At 47.1% G+C, this 22,687-nt stretch overlaps 1 protein-coding gene across 2 annotated transcripts in view; it reads right to left on the bottom strand.

Moving 5' to 3' along the window:
- PARP8 (poly(ADP-ribose) polymerase family member 8) overlaps window positions 1-22,687 on the bottom strand; it is a 170,408-nt gene that overhangs the window by 58,859 nt on the left and 88,862 nt on the right. For both annotated transcript variants that reach the window (XM_034774630.1, XM_034774631.1), the window contains exons 7-9: window positions 19,199-19,293; window positions 14,070-14,130; window positions 8,514-8,604 (exon numbers count right to left, since the gene is read on the bottom strand). In XM_034774630.1, the coding sequence (XP_034630521.1) occupies window positions 8,514-8,604; window positions 14,070-14,130; window positions 19,199-19,293 (247 nt within the window). The remainder of the gene's footprint in view (window positions 1-8,513; window positions 8,605-14,069; window positions 14,131-19,198; window positions 19,294-22,687) is intronic.

Here is a 22,687-nt window from a genome sequence, read left to right as displayed (position 1 = left end):
TGATCATTATTATTTTTTTAAAGGCAATAAAAATGCCAGTTCTAATCTGAAATGCCACTGTTTGCCAGGTGCTCTTTAGAATGATTGTTTCATTTGCAAATAATTCAAAACATATCTTCCGTCTCCCTCAAATTTCCCTTCTTTCAAAGAAACATCTGTTGATTTTTTTTATCCTTTTGTGCAGTGCTATTATTTAAATGCTGTTTAATCTTTCTGAGACAAACTGTGGTTGGATTTTCAAATGGGATGGATAATGTGATTAGCAGTAACAATGTATTTAGATTTATAAATTCTAAAGTGTAACTAAATCTCATATTTCAGAGCATAAGATGATTGTCTGATTGCCTGAAGAGTTTAGGAGCCCTTTTCCACACAATTAGCATGGGATGTGCTGCATTTCAGAATGTGCCATGGTGCATTTCACTTCCTTTTAAACATCAGGTAATGGACACTGCCAGAAGGAGGATACCAGACCAGATGGCAGTGGAGCTGGAACAATTTGTATACTGGGGGTGCTCTGCAGCAGCACCCCCAGCACTCCTAGTTCCAGCACCTATGCCTGATGGACCAGTGATATCATTTAGTATGGAAAATCCATTGCTCCCATTCCTAATATTGTTTCAAGTACTCATCATAGTACAGATAAATGAATTCTTGAAAAATATCTATTTCTGTCCAGAAACTATACTCTAATGAATGGGTTTTGTTTTGCATTTTTAAATATATATACAGTGTATATTCACCTTAAACAGTTAAAGTTGGCAAAATTATATGCAAGTGAAAACAGGATCTTATAATGGCATGTGTTGGGCAACCTTGCAAATATACATATATTTATTTATTCCATATATTTCTGAAACAGGAAAAGACGGTTACTCACCGTTGTAACTGTTGTTCTTCGAGATGTGTTGCTCATATCCATTCCATTAGGTGTGCGCGCGCCGCGTGCACGATCGTCGGAAGATTTTCTACCCTAGCAACACCGGCGGGTCGGCTGTGGAGCCCCCTAGAGTGGCGCCTTCATGGCGCTGAATATATACCCCAGCCGACCTGGCGCCCCCTCAGTTCCTTCTTGCCGGCTACTCCGACAGTGGGGACGGGGGGCGGGTTTGGAATGGATATGAGCAACACATCTCGAAGAACAACAGTTACAACGGTGAGTAACCGTCTTTTCTTCTTCGAGTGCTTGCTCATATCCATTCCATTAGGTGACTCCCAAGCCCAACTTAGGTGGTGGGGTCGGAGTGAGACATTGCTGTGTGCAAAACTGCTGACCCGAATGCAGCATCGTCCCTGGACTGCTGCACTAGTGCATAGTGAGCTGTAAACGTGTGGACTGATGACCAAACCGCCGCTCTACAAATGTCCTGGATCGGAACTTGCGCCAGGAAAGCCGTCGAGGAAGCTTGGGCCCTCGTGGAGTGAGCGGTGAGGTGCGGTGCTGAGACGCCTGCCAGGTCATAGCAAGTCCGGATGCAAGACATAATCCAGGAGGATAGGCGTTGTGAGGAGACCGGTGAGCCTTTCATTCGGTCGGCCACTGCAACGAAGAGTTGCGTCGTCTTTCTAAAGTGCTTTGTGCGGTCAATATAGAAGGCCAGGGCCCTGCGTACGTCCAGGGAATGCAAACGTTGATCCTGGCGAGTGGCATGTGGTTTAGGATGAAAGACCGGGAGAAATATATCCTGGTTGATATGAAAAGGAGAAACCACCTTAGGGAGAAAGGCAGGATGTGGACGAAGCTGCACTTTATCCTTATGAAAAACTGTGTAAGGGGGCTCAGATGTAAGCGCCCTGAGTTCAGAAACGCGCCTTGCTGAGGTGATGGCTATGAGGAAGGCTGTCTTCCAGGATAGGTACAGAAGTGAACAGGTGGCCAGTGGCTCGAATGGAGGACCTGTGAGCTTGGAGAGAACCAGGTTGAGGTCCCACGTCGGGACGGGCTGACGTTGTTGTGGGTACATCTGGTCTAAGCCCTTGAGGAATCTAACGACCATCGGGTTAGAGAATACCGAGGACGCGAGTTCCCCTGGGTGAAAGGCCGATATAGCGGCCAGGTGAACTCTAATTGAAGATATCGCCAACCCCTGCTGTTTTAGGGAGAGGAGATATTCCAAAATGAGAGGAATGGCTGCCTGCAACGGGGACGTGGCTCGTTGTTCGCACCAACAGGAGAACCGCTTCCACTTGGCCAGGTACGTGGTGCGTGTTGAGGGCTTCCTACTGCTCAGCAGAATCTGTTGGACAGAGTGCGAGCATTGCTGCTCTGCCTGGGTGAACCATGGAGCAGCCACGCCGTGAGGTGGAGTGATTGCAGGTCGGGGTGACGCAGCCGGCCGTGGTCCTGAGAGATGAGATCCGGACATAATGGAAGCGGGATCGGTGTCTGAACCGAGAGTTCCAACAGTGTGGTGTACCAATGTTGTCTCGGCCACGCTGGAGCGATCAGAATTACCTGTGCCTGGTCTCTGCGCAATTTGAGCAGTACCTTGTGGACCAAAGGAAACGGAGGGAAGGCATAAAACAGGTGGTCTTTCCAGGGAAGGAGAAACGCATCTGAGAGGGAGCCCGGAGCTCGACCTTGTAGGGAGCAGAACACGTGGCACTTCCTGTTGTCTCGAGATGCAAACAGGTCTATCTGGGGAAACCCCCACTTCTGGAAGATGGAATGTATGATGTCCGGACGGATAGACCACTCGTGCGTCTGGAAGGACCTGCTGAGTCGGTCCGCTAGAGTGTTCTGGACTCCAGGGAGGAACGATGCCGAGAGATGGATTGAGTGGGCGATGCAGAAGTCCCACAGGCGAATGGCCTCTTGGCATAGAATTGACGAACGTGCTCCTCCTTGCTTGTTGATGTAAAACATGGCCGTGGTGTTGTCGATGAGAACTAACACACAACGGCCACGTAGGAGATTGAGAAATGCATGGCACGCCAGGCGCACCGCCATCAGTTCCCGAACATTGATGTGCAGGGCTAGCTGGGGTGCAGTCCACAGGCCCTGGGTATGGTGTTCGTTGAGATGGGCGCCCCAACCCAGAGATGAAGCGTCTGTGACCAGGTGCAGAGAGGGTTGTGGGGTGTGAAAAGGCATCCCCTCGCAGACCACATTGTGATCTAGCCACCAGGTGAGGGAGGTCAGGACCGAGTTCGGGACCGTGACCACCATGTTCAGGCTGTCCCGATGTGGACGGTATATTGATGACACCCAGGTTTGAAGTGGGCGAAGCCGAAGTCTGGCATGCCTGGTTACGTACGTGCAGGAAGCCATGTGACCCAGCAGGGTAAGGCACGACCTCACCGTGGTAGTTGGGAAGGCCTTGAGCCCTTGAATGAGGTTCTTGATGGTGCCAAAGCGGTTGTCTGGCAGGATGGCTTGTGCACGTCTGGAGTCTAGAACTGCGCCGATGAATTCTATTCTCTGGGTAGGTTCTAGAGTGGATTTGTCCTTGTTGAGTAGGATGCCCAACTCGTTGAATGTGTGCACTATTATGTGGACATGAGCTTGAACTTGCTCCTTGGTGTGACCGCGTACCAGCCAGTCGTCTAGGTACGGGAACACCTGTATCCCTTGTCGACGAAGGTACGCTGCCACGACAGCCATACATTTCGTGAACACTCTTGGGGCCGAGGATAGGCCGAAGGGAAGGACTGCAAATTGGTAGTGCACCATGTTTACCACGAATCGCAGGAAGCGTCTGTGAGGTGGGTAAATTGTGATGTGAAAGTATGCGTCTTTCATGTCGAGGGCGGCGAACCAGTCTCCAGGATCGAGGGAAGGGATAATGGCCCCCAAAGAGACCATGCGGAACTTCAACTTTACTACGAATTTGTTGAGTCCGCGCAAGTCCAAGATGGGCCGCAGACCTCCTTTGGACTTGGGGATCAGGAAGTAACGGGAATAAAATCCCCTGCCCCTTAACTCTATCGGAACCTCCTCTATGGCCCCCATGGCCAGGAGCGTAGAAACCTCCTGTATAAGAAGTTGCTCGTGAGAAGGGTCCCTGAAGAGGGACGGGGAAGGAGGGTGGGAGGGGGGGATAGAAGAAAACTGGATAGCGTATCCCCTCTCCACCGTGCGGAGGACCCAACGGTCCGAAGTTATAAGGGACCAAGCACGGTGGAAGTGGGAGAGGCGATCCCGAAAGGAGGGGGCTGGATCCTGGGGGATGACTGGGGCGCCGTCCTCGACCGCACCTTCAAAAGTTCTGCCTGGGGCCTGAAGGTGGTCTAGGTGGCCCCTGGTTCTGGCCGGGTTGAGGGCCGGTCCACCTTCTTCTACCACCTCGCCCTCGCCTCTGGGCCGAGTCCTGTCTCTGACGAGGCGGGGGGGGGTAGAAGCGCTGAGGCTGCGGCCTAAATGGCCTGCGCTGAGGGCCCGCAACATGCATCCCCAGGGAACGCATGATTGTCCTGGAGTCCTTGAGGCTCTGCAGGCGAGAGTCCGTCTTTTCTGAAAACAACCTTTGTCCTTCGAAGGGCAGATCCTGCAGGGTTTGCTGCAGTTCCTGAGGAAAATCCGAAACCTGGAGCCAGGAGATCCTCCGCATAGCGATACCTGATGCCAGGGTTCTCGCAGCAGAGTCTGCTATGTCTAAGGCGGTCTGTAAGGAGGTCCGAGCCACCTTCTTGCCCTCCTCTACCATGGCTCCAAACTCCTCCCTGGACTCTTGGGGAACCAACTCCTTAAACTTCCCCATAGAGTTCCAGGAGTTAAAGTTGTAGCGGCTCAGGAGCGCCTGCTGGTTCGCCGCTCTAAGTTGCAGCCCTCCGGCTGAGTAAACTTTACGGCCAAACAAATCGAGTCGCTTAGCCTCCTTTGATTTAGGCGCTGCAGCCTGCTGACCGTGGCGCTCTCTTGCGTTCACTGATGCCACCACCAGTGAACACGGTTGGGGGTGGGTATACAAGTACCCGTAGTCTTTAGACGGGACAAAGTATTTCCTTTCCACCCCTCTCGCTGTGGGTGGGATAGAGGCAGGAGTTTGCCATATCGTAGCTGCATTGGCCTGTATCGTGCGGATCAGGGGTAACGCCACCCTCGATGGGGCATCCGCTCCGAGGATATTCACGATAGGGTCCTGCACTTCCACTATCTCCTCCGCCTGCAGGTCCATATTACGGGCCATCCTACGCAGGAGATCCTGGTGAGCCCGAAGATCTATTGGAGGTGGACCTGTGCATGATGTGCCCGCCACTGCCTCATCCGGAGAGGAAGAGGAAGATGCCTCCGGTGGTACAGGATCCAAGGGAGGGTCCTGGTCCCCCTGCTCCTAGGCCGGAGCATCACCTGTGCTTGGGTCCAGGGCGTCGGGTGGCGCGGACACGGAAGCCTCCATGCCCCCTGGCGGAGGCCGAGAGATGGTGGACTCCGGGGCCCTTCTCACGGAATGACCCGAGCGAGAGGTCGAGGGTATTGGAGCCCCTTGCTCCTGGTGGTACGCCCACGGGGTCCAAAACGACCAGTGAGATGGGCCATGAGAATGGTCCTCTGTTATCTCCTGCCAATGGCCCAAGTCCTGTTCCTCGGCTTGCCCTTGAGGGGGGTATGCCGATCTCGACAGGTCCTCCGAGGAGCGAGACACCGATCTTGATGGCCATGGCGGTGCCGAGAGAGTCGAAACGATTCCCGTGGGCTGCGGTGCCGCACGGTGCCGGTCCGGAGATGATCTATCTCTACGCGGTGCCGGCGAACGGTGCCGGGACCGCGATCGGTGCCGATGACCTCGTCGGTGCCGGGAGCCGGATCTGGACCTCGACGAGGACCTGGAGTATGCCCGGTGCCGGGAGCGGCCTCTCGACGTCGAGCGTCGACCGTAGCGGTGCCGAGAACTACGTCTCGACGTTGATCGGTGCCGACGATCATAGTGGTGCCGGGACGTAGAGCGGTGCCGCGACGAAGATCTTGGCCGCGAGTACGACCGGTGCCGAGGTGATATTCGGCGCCGGGACTGCGAGCGGCGTGGGGACCTGCTTCGGGACCTGGACCGGTGCCGAGGTTCCAGCCCTTGCGATGGAGGGCGCATCAAGGCAGGTTTCCCCCTCGACTGGACCGGGCGAGTCAACGGTGCCGTCGGTGCCGGTGGTTGAGGCGGTGCCAGCTCCGTGAGAGCTATCAAGTCTCTCGCCGCCGCGAAGGTCTCTGGAGTCAACGGGAGGCACTGTATCACCGCCGGTCTCGGTGGAGACGCTATCTGCACCGGACTCAACGGCCTCGGCGCCGGAGTCGACAGTGCTGGAGGCACCTGTTTTCGGCGCTCCACCGGCAGACTCGGCTCTACCCCCGGCACTGGGGGAGCCGGCGTCTTCGGCACGGAGGCCCCCGTCTTATGGGCTTTTTTATGCCCCGGGGATAATGACCGGTGTCGAGGCACTTGCTGTGCTTGCGGCGCCGACGAGGTCCGGTGCCGGGGAGGCTTGTCCGACGCCACTCGCGTGGTCGGCATGGCCGGTGCCGCCGGGGCACTGCGCACCGAGGCGCTAGGTGCCGGGGCCTGGCTTGTAGAGGGAGCGTCCGGACTAAGTGCCGCCTCCATCAGGAGTTGCCGGAGCCGAAAGTCCCGCTCTTTCTTGGTCCTTGGTCTGAAGGCCTTACAGATCTTGCACTTATCTGTTTGATGGGACTCTCCCAGGCACTTCAGACAGGAGTCGTGCGGGTCGCTCGTGGGCATAGGCTTAGCGCAGGAGGCGCACTGCTTGAAGCCGGGAGCGTTGGGCATGAGCCCGGGCCCGCGGCCGGGGGAGAAAGGGGGAGACGACCCCCTTAATCCCCTGAACTACTATAATAACTAGAACAACTTTTAAAAACTATTTAACTATTTAACTATAAACACTAGAACTATAACTATAACTATAACTGCGAATAACTAACTAAGCTAGGGAGAGTGGAGAACAGCTATGCCGTGCTCCACAGTTCCAACGACCGTCAGGGGCGGTAAGAAGGAACTGAGGGGGCGCCAGGTCGGCTGGGGTATATATTCAGCGCCATGAAGGCGCCACTCTAGGGGGCTCCACAGCCGACCCGCCGGTGTTGCTAGGGTAGAAAATCTTCCGACGATCGTGCACGCGGCGCGCGCACACCTAATGGAATGGATATGAGCAAGCACTCGAAGAAGAACCTAGAGGTATCTTATCAATATAAAAAATTCCATACTACTCATAAAAAACGGAAAAAAAGAACATTGGTAGTAATCTGGCTAGGTACTAAATAAGAACAGAAATTTCAAAACACTTGTATTCTGTATAACACATCTGAAACAGCAGCCAGCCATATTTTGCCTCCCTTTGAACATATAGTACATCTGTTTCTTCCATCAGTGAATGGCAGACACACAAGGAAAGATATACATACCATAAGGTAATAACAAGTTATTACTCAGAACAGTGTTTCATGGGGAAAGGTTGAGGAGAGAGAGAGTTCCTTCATATATTAATATGTGAGATTGAGCTCATTGTTCTTTTTTACTGAAAATCACTGGCAGAAACAGCAACTGCACTATACTCATAAGATCAATAATGGCAAAGCACCTGTCTCTCGCCCTGATCCTGCAATTGACTGCATACAGGCTCAAGGGTGCTTCTGCACAAAGTTAGCTGCAGGATCGGGGCCTATAATTCCTGTTTTAACCTTGTCACGAGTGCAAAAGTTTTATTGTCGCTTATGGTCTTGCTAGAACATAACCAGCTGGATAAGGATTTGCAAAGTTCACCCTCTGTTGCTGAGTGTGTTAGAATTTTGATTTCATATTGGAGTTGGCTAACACAATAATAAATGTTAACATAAAGTTACAATAGCTATTTGCAATAAATAAACACATGAACATTTATAAAAAAAAAATATTCAAATAGTAAGATGTGGTGAAACAAGACACTAAGCCAAGCATAAATAAGGTACTGATATAATGAACAGATCACAGCTTGCAGAAAGCAGTTGCAGACAATGGAGTCCCTAAGAAATGGCTTACTAGGGTATTTTTCCCAGACACATCATGAACGGAAAAATATCTTCATTGTTAAGGGGCAGAATTCTCCCACAGACATAGATCTGAACTGAGAGCCAGGATTGGAAGCCTCAGTGGGTGTGAATAGCAGTTCACATGAAAATGTTGTACTGTAACTCCTCCATGTGGATGCTATGGGCATGAACATGAAGATCCGAGTCCGCACTAATGTAGTCCTCTTTGAAGAGGTGCAAACCCAAGACTTTTACATTCACATCCACAGTGTCCACACAGGGGAGTTATAGCACAGCACTTCGGTGTGTACTGCTGTCAACACCCTTTTAGTCCAAACCGCGGGGCAGTGTAGACATGCCCTTAGTATTGATCGTGCAAACACTTATGCAGAGGCTTAACTTGAAGTCAATAGGACCACTCACGATAGTAAAGTTAAACACGTGCAGATATATTTTCAGGATTGGGGCTTTAGCGATGAACATGTATATCTGCTACCCTATACATGGCTCACAACTAAGACATCGTACACAGCACAGGAAAAATGCAAATGTGACTAACCTGGACCATTTAAGTACTGTGTAAGTGAACAGTGCAATCGCACTATTATAGGCTCTGTGCGGATTACATCCCAAGCCACAGCAATCTCTTCCTGATTCCAGAGAAAAAGAAAAACAACAAAAATCATTAGCCATCATCAGGAACTGTTTATGTTTTGTCAGTCAACCCTTGTGCTGGTGAAGAAATATTCAATGGAATGTACTCATCTAAGCTATTATTTTCATCTGTTTGCCCACTCCTGGGCTCTGCTCCATCAACTAGGAGATACTAGCTCAAGAGGAGAGCAAAAAGAGTGAACAGGGTGGGATTTACAACTGGTCCCACAGTAGAGGGCTAGAAGAAACCAGATGGCATATTCCCCCTTGCCTTGAGACTAAAGAAATCCTATCACAGGAGAGTCAGGTATTCATGAGGGTTCAGGGGCAAACAGAACCATCCTGTGTACCACGTTTACCTGGGGAAATTATATCAATACAGATGCTAATGCTGTTCCTAGAATCATTAACTTTCACCCTTGTAAAGGGAGGTTATTGCACAGATGTGATGGCAAAGTGAGAAAATAAGGAAAAGAAAAAGAGAAGGTTACTCACCCTGTGCAGTAACTGAGGTTCTTCGAGATGTGTGTCCGTGTGGGTGCTCCACTTCAGGTGTTGGTGCGTCCCAGCACCATTGATCGGAGATTTATGGTAGCAGCGTCCACACGGGTTGCGCGTGCACAGTAGGCATCTCGCAGTGCTGTTGGTGCCATGTCTAGCACATGCACGACCCAAGCCATCCAGTTCCTTCTCTACTGCAGAGTCCTAATGGCGAACTCCGAAGTAGAGGGGAGGAAGGTGGGTAGTGGAGCACCTACAGAGACACATATCTCGAAAAACCTCAGTTACTGCACCAGGTGAGTAATCTTCTCTTCTTCTTCGAGTGCTGTCCCTGTGGGTGCTCCACTTCAGGTGACTGTAGAGAAGTATCCCTCAGAAGGCAGGAGGGATACTTTGGGTTCATTTGCATCGTGGGGGTAAGTACGGTTGGAGCCAACTATAGTGTCAGCCCTAGAGTCTTGAGTGATAGCACAGTGCTCAGTAAATGTGTGGACAGAGGCCCAAGTGGCTGCCCTACAAATCTCTAATAACAGAACATTGTTTAGGAATGCTATAGAGGATCGTGTGGAATGTGCTGTGATGTGTGTAGGAGGGTTTGCTTTTCAAATATGATAGCAATGTTGAATGCATGTGGAGCTCCATTTAGACAATCTCTGAGTGGATATCGCGCAGCCTTTTGAAAGTTCAGTAGTAGGAATGAAAAGTCTAGGAGATTTCCGGAAAGGTTTGGTCCTTTCCAGGTAAAACTCTAACACCCGCCTGATGTCCAATGTATGCAAGACGGTCTCTGCTGGAGTCTCGTGAGGCTTAGAATAGAATGTAGGAAGATGGATTGGTTGGTTCATATGAAAGGATGATATTACCTTTGGTAGAAATTTTAGGTGCAGGCATAACGTGACTTTATCTTTGAAGAATATTGTGTAGGGAGGATCGGCAATGAGAGTCCCTATCTCACTCACCCATCTGGTGGAAGTAATAGCAACCAAAAAGGCCACTTTCATGAATAAATGTAGTAGGGAACAGGTGGCTAGGGATTCAAATGGCATTCTGGTGAGGCATTTCAATATCAGATTGAGGTCCCAGGCCGGAATAGGTTGACAAACCTCTTGGTAAATGTTCTGGAGACCCACAAGGAAGCGTTTAGTAATGGGGTGCATGAAGATCGATGTCCCATCAATTTCATGATGGAATGCTGTTATGGTCATGAAGTGGACTTTGATCGAGCTCACTGCTAAATCCGAGCATTTCAGCACCAATAGGTATTCCAGCACTAATGGTAGCGGCGTTGTGGAGGCTGTTATGTGTTTTTCTCAATACCAGGAGAAAAATCACTTCCATTTTTGAAGGTAAGTATTACACCAGGTCACTTTCCTGCTGTTTAGTAATACGTGTTTGACTTGTTCCGAGCAGGCTAGTTCGCCACAGTGGACCCATGCAGGAGCCATGCTTGAAGATGGAGTTTCTCCAGACTGGGGTGAAGAGTGTGACCATTGTTCTGAGACAGCAGGTCTGGATGGCAAGGGAGAGCTTGAGGGGCGCATATCGCCATATGCATCAGGTAAGGGTACCAGGCTTGCCTGGGCTATGTTGGGACTATGAGGATGACCTTGGCCTTGTCTAGGCGTATCTTGCGTATCACGTGTGATATCATGGAAATTGGTGGGAACGCTTACATGAATTGTGCATCTCATGTGATGAGGAAGGTGTCCCCCAGTGATCGTGGTCACATTCCCGCTCTCGAGCGGAACATTGTGCATTTGCGGTTTGTCGGGGATGCAAACAGGTCGATGACTGGAGTGCTCCACTGGCAGAATATGGATAGCAGGACTCCCTCGTTCATTTCCCATTTGTGGTCTTGAGAGAAGTAGGGTAGCAGGGAAGAAAGGAGGCTGAAATGTTTATGTTGCGGTGTATGCACCAGTTCCACACTTTCATGGCTTCGGTGCATAGTGAGTGAGATCGAGCGCCCCCTTGGAGATTGATGTAAAACATGCAAGCAATGTTGTCGGTCATTACACAAATTGATTTGTTCTTTATGTGAGGTAGGAACAGTTTGTAGGCATTGTGGACTGCGCATAGCTCTAGTAGATTGATGTGTAGCTGAATCTATGCAAGAGACCATTTTTCTTGAACTGTATGCTGATGCATGTGGGAGCCCCAGACTATCAGCGAGATGTCTGTCGTGATTACTACTGATGGGGGTTCCTGTTGGAATGGGATGCCCATGATACATTTTCTGGTCTTGTCCATCAGTGTAGAGAGTCCAGGACACAGGGTGGTACTGTAAGTCGTTTGTGCAGGCTGTGCTTGCTGGTTATGTATACCGAGCTCAACCAGCCCTGTAGGCAGCACATATGTAGTCTTGTGTGTCGTACCATGAACATTGTGGCTGCCTTGTGTCCTGGCAGCTGTAGGACAGTCAAGCCGGTGTTTGGGGGCTGACTCTTACCTCTGTGATAAGGTTTGTCAGCGCTGTGAATCTGTTCAGGGGCAGGAATGCCTTGGCTTGTATGGCATCGAGATGTGCCCCGATGAAGTCCAGCTGCTGGACGGGGACTAGAATGGATTTTCGTTTATTTATCTGTAGCTCTAGATCCCTGAACAGACGTGTGATCATCGTCTGGACTGCGTCCTGTGCTTCTTGTTGAGTTGGACCTTTGAGAAGGAAATCTTGGAGGTCAAGGGCTGAAAACCAGTCCCCCCTTTGCAGCGCTAGAAGTATCGCGCCCAGTGTGACCATCTTGAACTTTTGAGTGTGTATGAACTTGTTGAGGTTCCTAAGATCCAAGATTGGTCTCCATCACCCGTTCTTCTTCTGGGTCAGGAATTAGTGGGAATAGACCCCCTTTCCCTTGTATTGCAAAGGTACTCGTTCCATGGTACTTAGTTGTAGAAAATGATCAGCTTCTTGTCATAACAGGTGCTTGTGAGAAAGGTCCCTGAAGAGGGATAGGGAGGAGAGTAGGGTAGGTGGTCGGTAGGTAAAGGGTATGGTATATCCCGATCATACGATCTCTAAAACCCATTGGTCTGTGGTTATTGATGCCCAGATGTGGTAGAATGGGCAAAGGCGGTGACCAAAGCATGGGGACGAATTGGGTGTAAGCACTGCCTGGTGAGGGAGGTCGTCCAGACTCTCAACCAAAACTTCAAAATTGTGGTTTGGGCAGAGCCAATTGAGAAGTTGATGGTTAAGACTGAGGTGCTGTCTGTCGCTGCGAACATTGACGCTGTCTTTGGTTCTCGTATAGGCGTTGCTGCTGTCAGTTAGAGGAGGAGACTCTGGGCCTCTGATAAGATTGCACCTCCTTCTCTTTGCAGATGGGGTGTAGATCCCCAGAGTGAGCAGAATGGCTCGGGAATCTTTCATCGAATGGAGCACCTTGTCCATCTTGATCGAGAACAATTTCTCTCGGTCAAAAGGTAAGTCCTCGACCTTGTTTTTGAGTTCTTTAGGAATGCCTGAGAATTGCAACCAGGACACCTGGCACATCACTATGGCCGTGGTTCTAGCTGCTGTATCTGTGATGTCCAAAGACTCCTGGAGGGCTGTTTCCACAACGAGTTGACCTTTGTTTAGAATGGCCTTGAATTGTGCTTGTTTCTCAATATCCTATAGTTATCATAATCATATTTTGCTAATATAGCAGAATAATTGGCGACTCTGAATTATAATGTCGCAGAGGAGTAAACTTTTGTCCAAAGAGCATGTGTTGGCATCGGGGGTAGCGACCTGGCAGAAGACTGCCTATGTTTCTGCGGTGCTTTCTGCGGAGACGTCTGTGCCCTCCTCCTTGGTCTGTTAGAGGAAGGCATGTCTCCTGTCCCTGAAGGGAAGGGCGCCCGGATAGGAGGCCGGTGGTCCATCTCTGGTTGGAGAGATTTCTCCATCAAGAGCATTTTGAGGCAGAGATCCCGGTCACGCTGAGCTCTCATCTTCAGGTTACTACAGTGGGTGCATTTTTGTGGGCTATGCGCCTCACCGAGACATCAGACACACAAGGAGTGCCCGTCAGAAACGGGCATTGGTTTGCAGCAGGAGCCGCATTATTGAAAGCCTGGGAGCCAGCATCTTGAACAGTTAACCGACCCCGCTGTGGGGAAACTACAGGGAGGGTAAAACCGGAAGCAGTAAAAAAAACAAATTTCTAAAAAACTAACACTAACACTAAATACAACTTTATAACTGCCTAACTATCTAAACTATTATTTCTAAAGGTATGGGAAGAGTGAACACTGCCCCAGAGCTCTGTCTTCAGCTGAGGATGGTTGAGAAGGAACTGGAGGGCTCGGGCCGTACGCGCACTGGACCCGACATCAATGGCACTGCAAGATACCTACCAGGCTTGCATGACCCGCGTGGACATTGCTACCATAAATCTCTGATCGATGGCGCCACAGCGCACTGACACCTGAAGTGGAGCACCCACAGGGATCGCACTCGAAGAACTATGTTTCCAGGGAGAAGGGGAGGCTGGGCAGCACTGTTATCTACGTCCTTTGCCACTCAGATCTTTCCCTAGAAGGGAGCACTGGTGGCAAACTATGCAAGGTGAAACTCATCCTAGGTTGTCTCCCCTCTGGGAGCATATGATGTGGTTCCATATAGCTAAGGCCCTATGGCAGCAAAAAAAGCAATGTACTGCCTTTGCCTCAGTTCATAAATTCATATGTTCCAAAGCCAGAAGGGACCATTGTGATCATGTAGATTGCCCTCTTGTTTATTCCCAAGGCAATTCTAAATGAATGTAACAAATAAATAGCTAAAAATATGTTAGTAATGAGTTTGCAGATTGACAAGAAAATGTTTCCACTGAGAACTCAGTAGCAATCAATAATGTGACAGGAGCTTGTAAAGATCAAGAATCCAAAGAGGGGAAATCTCTGACAGAATCTCATATAGGACAGAATTAAATGGGTATTAATGTTCATTATATAATTATATGATTAGATTACTTACATCAAGAAAGCTAACATCAATATGCAGATCAATGTCTACATCATCAATGGCTCCATATTCCCTGAAAGGAAAGAATTATATTACTTTCCAGCTACTGTTCAGCCCAAAAGCATCTATAAGAGGAGAGATCTTAATAAGAATAAAAGCAGTAATGGATATTAAAGTTCATATTTAACCGGGTGAGGCCAACATTTCCATAATGGGTGACTTTTTGCTGTATTGAAAGGGATCAACTAACAGCCTCTGCAAATAATACTCCAAGCCTTCAATAACACAGATAATCACATTTGAGGAACTGCATATCTCAAGGGAATTGTAATGGGATACTCTGTAATGGACAACACTGGGTAAATGACAGCTATTTACCTCTAGGTTCACATTTGGTTTGTAGTGACCAAAAGCCATTAACAACTGATGGCCGCAATGAAATGACAGCCTTTGTGTAATGAAGTGTTTGAATCCATTCCAGTTCTCAGTGAACAAGGTATCCACTCTGCTACAAACAGCATCACAACTGATAGTCTGAACAGGAACAGAAACTGAACCATCATTCACTCTTAAATGCTTGGGTTTGTTCCCCATACAATAGATAAGATTCACCTATGGAAACAGGCAAGGATCTTTGTATAAGGCTCCTAGTAATGGAAAGTCTGCTATGAGTTGCATAAAGCACGTACTACCTCACCAGTCCTGGGAGGCTTACAGGTGTCTAGTTCATCTCAGAAAGTGTGCAATGTGGGCTTGACAGCCAGGAGAGCAGGCTAATTAATTTCCTCCCTTTAATAGCTGCCACTGAGAGAGCTTCTTTGGATACATCAATGGAGATTAAAGCTCCCCTTGGTGAAGGAAACCTTCAATATTATAACCACTTGTCCTTCCTGGGGTGAATCCCCCTATAACACTGCAGGCCAGGCTGATGCAGGGAGGTGCTATTTGTGCCTCCCTGAATCTACAAGAGTGCATCTGGCCTCATGTATCTATACCTCAGGTTTTTTGCAGCTGTACTGCACACCATCTTGAATTATTGAATTCTATAAAACTCACTGGGAGTTGTATTTTATTGTATAAAGTTGGTCCCCGCAGAACCGAACTGGGGCACATTGGTCAGGCAGCATGGGGAAGTCTAAGCAGGTGTTGTTTGTTCTGGATCTACTTTGAAGATAAAAAGGTACTTAATTTTCCAGCAACATCAGTGTAACACTAAAGAGAGAAATCACACTCCTGCTCCTTCTTTGGGAAACCCTGAGAGGTACTAAAAAGAGTGTCTACAAACTGCTACAGAAAAATGAAAAAAGCTAAGACCAAGGAAACAGGTGTAGTTGACCTGACAAAATTCCTCTCCCCCTCCAAAAACCCCTGTCTAGTAATTTGGAGAAACTGCTAAAGAATAACGGAACCTTGAAGACTACCCTGTAATGCTGTCAAGGTCAGTGTTAGTTTGTGCTATCTGCCACATGCAATTAATGCGGGACTCCCCAAGGCACAGTTTTAACTCATGCACATAAGTATTTTAAAGTGCTTGAACTTTTACATTTAATGTGTGACTGGTTTGCTTGTGCTGGTTTCTCTCTTGTATTGTCCTCTCATGTTTTGCCTCCTTTCAGTGACCTTCCCGCAGCATATCAAAGAACTGTTGAAAAATACAGGCTAGAACAACTACCTTTCACGTACATTAGACATAAAATTTGTGTTATGTTCCTCTTCCACCTAAATTACTTAAGTGAATAGTATTTTAGAGCAGAATCAGCAGTGTTTTTTCCTTAAACGGTCCCTCTTTAAAGCATAACTGACCAGTGCTTGCTGTCACACATAACTGGGATAGCTTTCTTTTCACCCCTTTCCCACTGCTTCCATAGCCTGAGGTAGAGGTGGTAAGAAAGACCTCCCAGCCAATCTATTAAACTTAACAGTGGCCTGAGATTGCATAAACTGACAATCATGCAAGAATTAAACTGAAAAATTAACTTTAATATTTGAAAATATTCTGTCAATATACTTCAAACTACAGCAGCAGACTGGCCTTGCGGACAATGGAAGGAACCAGCCCACAGGGCAATTGCCCAGCAGCTTAGTCCAGCCCTGTATAGACACAAACCCTGAGCCTTCAATGAACTTGGTGAAGGAGGAGCTTTATGAAGCTGTACTGGCTCCATGGAACTCACTGCTGTAAAAGGGCCTACATTTAAGATGTTGCAATACTATGTGCACTAAGTAGCTAAGCTCACTAACATGCATTAAAATGCAACCAGTGCAAAAGGTCTCACATTTCTTATTAAATTGCTTGAAGAACCAAAGGCCAGATCCTGAAAGTCTATGAGCAATGCTTATTTATGCAAGCAGGACCATGAAACTGAATGAGACTATTCAAGTGCTAATATTACTCAAGTGAATGAGTGTTGAAGGACTGGGCCTTTGAGCAAAATCCCACCATTAAATAAAAATGTAGGTGAAACAACAAAATACACAAAGCTGAGTGAAATAAGAGGAGATAAAAAGGGTACAACCAAGGAATTTTCATGCTCTCTAAAGCCCACCCCCTATTCATAAGGGATTTTAGGGCTATCCCCCCGAATAAAGTTGCAGGAGCTAGGAAATACTTCTCCTACCACAGCCTACAGTGAGGCAGGAGAAGAGGTCATCACATAGTCCTGATGTGGCAGTGCAGCTCTTGAGATCTTTCAAACAAACCTTCAGGAGGCTGGTCCCTCAATAATCAATGTGAACAGACTCTGAGGGGTTTGGTTCATGTGGCAAATAAACAATGTGTGAAGGGTTTGCCCATCTCTAGCATCCAGAACTCAGTGATGAGGAGCTGAATACCATGCATGCCTAGTGTCTGCAGAAACTCCTCTTTTTACCTTTAAAGTTCTCTGGTTGATCGATAATTAGACAGCAGGGGAAGAGGCAACTCTCACACGGGAAGGCTATACAGCAGCTGGGTGAGTGCTTCCCAGAATGGGAAGATAGACACACAAACTCTACTTGAGCTAGCATGTGAAAAATAGCAGTGTGGCTATAGCAGCATGGGCAGTGGCTCGGGCTAGCCTCCCAAGTATGTACCTAGGCGGTCAGGAAGGATTGTATTTGGGTGACTGGTGCTGCCACAGCCACACTGCTATTTTTAGCATGCTAGCTGGAGCAGAGCTAGTGTATGTCTATCCACCAACACTGGAAAGCGCCCTCCAAGCAGCTGTGTAGACATGCCCTTCGATATAGTCTCATTCAGCGGGTGCCCCCAATGTCATTGTCAGTTGGACTTGGTGCAGTCAGGGAATTAGGATTAGAGGAGAGGATGAAACTGAATGCCTAATGTTGCATTTTGTGGTTGCCAAAGATATATGGGTATTGTCAACTGCTGAAGAATTTAAGAGGCACAAAAGTTTTCCACATGGCAGAAGCACTCACAGATACCAAATTCTAATGAATTGAGCCCTAAGAGATGGCATAGCCCACAATGAAGAAGATTATTCAGTAAATTAAATGCATTAACATTTGTAAAAGGTTATATTCATTGTTGTAATGTTAAGTGCCTGAGGAAACATATTATAAAGGTATACAGAATTTCACACAGTGTAGCAGTTAACAGTCTGGCAACTAAATGATTATCTCATTCATTTCTTAAGTCATGTACAACTGCTTGGATTCAGATTTCCAATGTCCTTTAAATCGAATGAATTTCCACTTAACTTCAAACGGCAGATAATGAAGACTTTTTTCTTTTAGGAATATCATCCAAGGAATTAAATATATGCCATTAAAATGTACACTTGATAAATTAAATCGGCATGTTATTCAGCAGCACCACGCAACTTTGTTTTAAACAATATCTCTTTTCTTAGAATACAAGAGTTAACATATTATATAGGTTCATGGAAACTGTTATATGCAATATATGCAAGATGACCATTAGATCCCGTATAGTTTTTTATTTCTTGTCTTATATCATAGTATCAAGGTGATATTTTCTCCATCACTTTGCAACCAGCTCTGTTAAATCTTGCCTACTGGTCATAATGTATTTATTAATTATTAATTATTATTGTTATTATTAAAATAATACCCCATGAAAACGTTATGGACTACATGACAGAGCAAAGATAGTTTAACAAATATTTGGAGTGAAATTATGCTTAACAGTAATTTTAATCAAAATATAACAGCCCAATCCTGTTCCCATTAAAGTTAAAAGCAACACTCTCATTGACTTCAATGTTTACAAGATGGTGCCTTAAGAAATTGTTCTGAGCATAGGCAGCTGTATTAGTAAGTTCAACAACATTACAAAGCAGAGCTCAGAATCATCACTGCTACATCATAATGTTCGTTCACTTTCCATTAGTTGATATAAATTATCCCCCTAGAAATCTGTGGCAGTGACGGATTCCGTGACTTCCCGCAACCTCCAAGACTTCTGCGGTTATCAATGTGGTTGACCCCAGGGCTGCCCAAGCAGCAGACTCCAGGCTCCAGGCTCCCCCTGGGGTCAGCCACACCGGGTGCTGCTGGAGTGGCTCCGCAACCAGCTGCTCAGGCAGTCCCGGAGCCAGCCACACCAGCCACTGCTGGAGCAGCCCTGGAGCCAGCCGCACCGGCCACTGCTCAGGCGGCCCCCGACAGCTAGCTCCAGGAACTTCCCGAACAGCAACTAGTGCGGCTGGCCCCGGGAACTGCCTGAGCAGTGGTTCCGGGGTGGCTGGTGCAGTCACTGTTCAGCGTCCACCGGCAGCTGGTGCCGCTGACCCCCTCAGCAACAGGCCCCCAGGGCACCCCCAGTAGATGTCACCCCCAGCAGCGTCCCTCTGGGGTGCCTCCCTCCCCCCCAAGATTTAGGCAGGGGTATTTATAGTGTAAGTCATGGATAGGTCACGGACCATGAATTTTTGTTTATTGCCCGTGACCTGTCCATGACTTTTACTAAAAATACCTGTGACTAAATCGTAGCCTTAGTTATGACCCTTTGTATAGTTTGTGATGGCGATCCTACATAGAGGCCTATCTGCAACATGTCAAACATGCCAGAATATAGCCAACTAGCTTCCATTCCCTAAACTTATGCTGCTGATTACCAATTTTATGTCCTTTTTCCAGCCACAGAACTGACAAGAATTTTACCCACTAAAACAATGTACCTGAGAGATACTGCATTAGGCCCATAGATCTCTCTCACTGCTGTCAAATCAGCTTCCAGTTGTGGGTGCTTGTGAAGTTCTCCATCGTAGTTAACCTGCAGATAAATGTAATAAGGTGGGTGTTTTTATTTTATTTTTTTACTAGTAGCAACATTTTCATAGCAACACTAAGTGCAAATATGGTGGTGTTACTCAAGTTGTTTCGTGAATTTCATCTGGTCTTTTCTCTTCTATTGTATGCCTCCATGTTCCATTGATGGTATGTTTACCATGGTGCTGTACCAAAACACAAGCTGCTACTAAGGCCATATGAAAAAAAGAAAGGAAAAAAATTGACGAAGAAGCGATTTTTGTGAAAAAATGAAAAATTCACTTTCAATATTTCCTTTCTATGAAGATAAATGTCAGTTTGTTGGTGAGTTTATTTAGCATCTTAACACTTGACCAATTTCATTTTTTACTGGGGGAAAATCAAATTGGCTGTGCAAGAGGAAAGGAGGAACTTATTTGAAAAAATTGTGTAAAATTGGCAAAATTCATTCCAAGTTCAAATACAGGCAGAGCTACCTCATTGTCCTCCTTCAAATTCCTTCTTAAAACTTTCCTTTGGCATGATGCCTATAAAAAACTTGAAATGGCCAGGCCACTTGCATGCCCAGACCACTCTCTATCATTCTGACCCATGTTGTCTCATTGTTTCCTTGTACTCCACCTTCTGTCTGTATCTATCTGTTTTATGCTTAGATTGTAAACTCTTTGGGACACAGACTGTCTTTTTTCTTGTTTTTGTAGAGTGTTTAGCACAAGGAGGTCTTGGTCCCTGATTCAGGTTCCTAAGCACACAGTAATACAAGTAGCAGAAGTAGTACTACTACTAATAATAATAAATATCTCTTATGGAAAAATCCTATTGCATTTAATAGGGATGAAATCTATGGGGCTCTATAGAAACTACCCAAAAATACAGTATGAAACCTTGGCCTCACTGAAGTCCTCCTTTCTTCCTAGATTTGTATAACTCTACTTGCTAATATTTCTCCAATCTAAAACCACTTCATTTTAAAAACAAAAATATAAACTGATAAAAAGTCACATGAGACAAGGAAATCAATCACTTAAAAAATAATTAATTAGGGATATAGTATATAATTTTCAAAAGCACCTAAGTGACTTAGAACTCGTCACTTTGTTATTATTACTGATAGCCTACAACACCATAAACTGTAAAGTGACATGACCTAAGATAATCTTCCTTCTTTATTATTCCTCTTGAAAATGTGTGAATAATATAGTAGGAAATGTATCGTTGTATATCTCCATTGCATATGGGAGGTAGAATAGCCAATGGAAGTTTAAGATCATAGAACAAAATCAATAGTTTCATTAGACTTGATGAGGTCCAAATAAGTTATATTTGTCTATACTCTATAAGGATCTACAACATATCATTTTAAAGGTATCAGGTATTGTCCTTTAGGAAAAAATACTGTAATTCATAAATACTTTTACAGTTATAGTGAATATCTATAGATCAGGGGTGGTCAACCTGTGGCTCCGGAGCCACATGCGGCTCTTCAGAGGTTAATATGAGGCTCCTTGTATAGCTGCTGACTCCAAGGCTGGAGCTACAGATGCTAACTTTCCAATGTGCTGTGGGGTGCTCACTGCTCAACCCCCTGCTCTGCCCCAGGTCCTGCCACCACTCCAACCCTTCCCCCAAGGCCCCTGCCCCTTCCCCCGAGCCTGCCATGCCCTTGCTCCTCCTCCCTCCCCACCAGAGCCTACTGCGTACTGCAAAAAAGCTGATTGCGGCAGGCGGGAGCATGGGGAGGAAGGGTGCTGATTGGCAGGGCTGCTGGTGGGTGGGAGGTAATGGAGGCTGGAAGGGAGTAGCGAATGGGGGGCTGCTGACATATTACTGTGGCTCTTTGGCAATGCTCATTGGTAAATTCTGGCTCCTTCTCAGGCTCAAGTTGGCCACCCCTGCTACAGATGGTGTGGTCACCTTGTATCCTGTTACACTAGTTTAAATCTGGAGTAACTCTGCAGAAGTCAATTTCCCCAGATTTGGACGAGTATAAAATGAAATAAGAGCAGAATTTGGCTTTGTCTCGCTGAGAAAGGCAAAGAATGAAGCACTAGAGTCCAATTCGGCCCTTCAAATATCCATGTAGAGTTCCCACTGACAACAGTTGTTGTTACACAGGCATAACTGATGGCAGTACTGGGCCCTTGATTTGTATATCTTATGTAGTAGGATTCTAATTCTGAGATTCAGTGGTCTGTATCAAGTTTGACAGTTAGAGATGCACATTTCAACTGAACTAAGCAGTACTCATCTGATCCCCCTTTATAAGTGAAAATTAGCCAATGATAATTTGACCACATTTGGAATTCATCAAAGAATCTGAAGCCCATCTGAAACTCATCAGTGTAGCAGCAGCACAAGGTTACCAGATGTACTAAGAACATTTAGGAAAGGGAGGGATCTGAGCTAGTGTATCACTGACTTATTCTGGTCAAAGATGGAAGGCATAGCTCTGGAAAGAGTCTTGTTCCTATCCTCTGTGCTGCAGAAGCTAGGATCTAATATAGGCAAGGGGGAAAGGATGCTGCTGCTGGGGGACTGGCATTTTGCTGAGTCAGACAGAATGAGTTGTCAGGAAGAGGGTGAGTAAGGTGAGGGTGGCAAGACTCCCATCCCTATACTCCTCCCCCTCAAGAAGGAAAAAAACTAGGACCCCATTACTCTCTCAAGTTGCTGACAATCATAAGCTCATCCTTTATTTTTTCATGTTAGATGAGGGAAAAAACTATCTTCTTTTTTTTTTAAATAAAAATTCTGACACCATATATATATATACTCCAGAGTTCTCAACCAGTGGTCCAGGGCCCCCTGGGCGGCCACAAGCAGGTTTCAGAGGGTCCACCAAGCAGGGCTGGCATTAGACTTGCTAGGGCCAAGAGCAGAAAGCCAAAGCCCCACTGCAAGGGTCTGAAGCCGGGACCCCAAGCCCTGCCAAGAGGGGCTGAAGATGAAGCCTAAGCAACTTAACTTCACAGGGCCCCCTGTGGTGTGGGACCCCAAGCAATTGCCCTGCTTGCTGATGCTGGCCCTGGCTTTGATATGCAGAAAAACAGTTGCCACAAAGGTGTTCCGTGGAGTTTTTATAGCATGTTTGGGGGGGGGAGGGGCTCAGAAAGAAAAAATGTTGAGAACCCCTGACTTAAACAACATAAATTTTGACATGATGTACTGATGAGTATAGAGTCCTGCATTATGAACGGAGAAGGGTGATTATCCCGTGAATCACAACATACTTGACTTGCCATCTTTTCTCTCCCTATTGTATGAAGCATCAGAAAAATCTGTCCCGAACAATATGTGGGTTGCCTGGCTCCCCAATATAATGCTTCCCCACAAAATTTCTGGTAATGGATGGCTAAGGGCTGGAAAGGACAGCAAATTCTGTGTTCCCCTGTTGGCAA

Source organism: Trachemys scripta, chromosome 6, assembly GCF_013100865.1.
Source record: "Trachemys scripta elegans isolate TJP31775 chromosome 6, CAS_Tse_1.0, whole genome shotgun sequence".
NCBI classification, from domain to species: Eukaryota; Metazoa; Chordata; order Testudines; family Emydidae; genus Trachemys; species Trachemys scripta.
The sequence above is the reverse complement of the archived record's forward strand: the minus strand, read 5'-3'. Positions and strand labels throughout refer to the sequence as shown.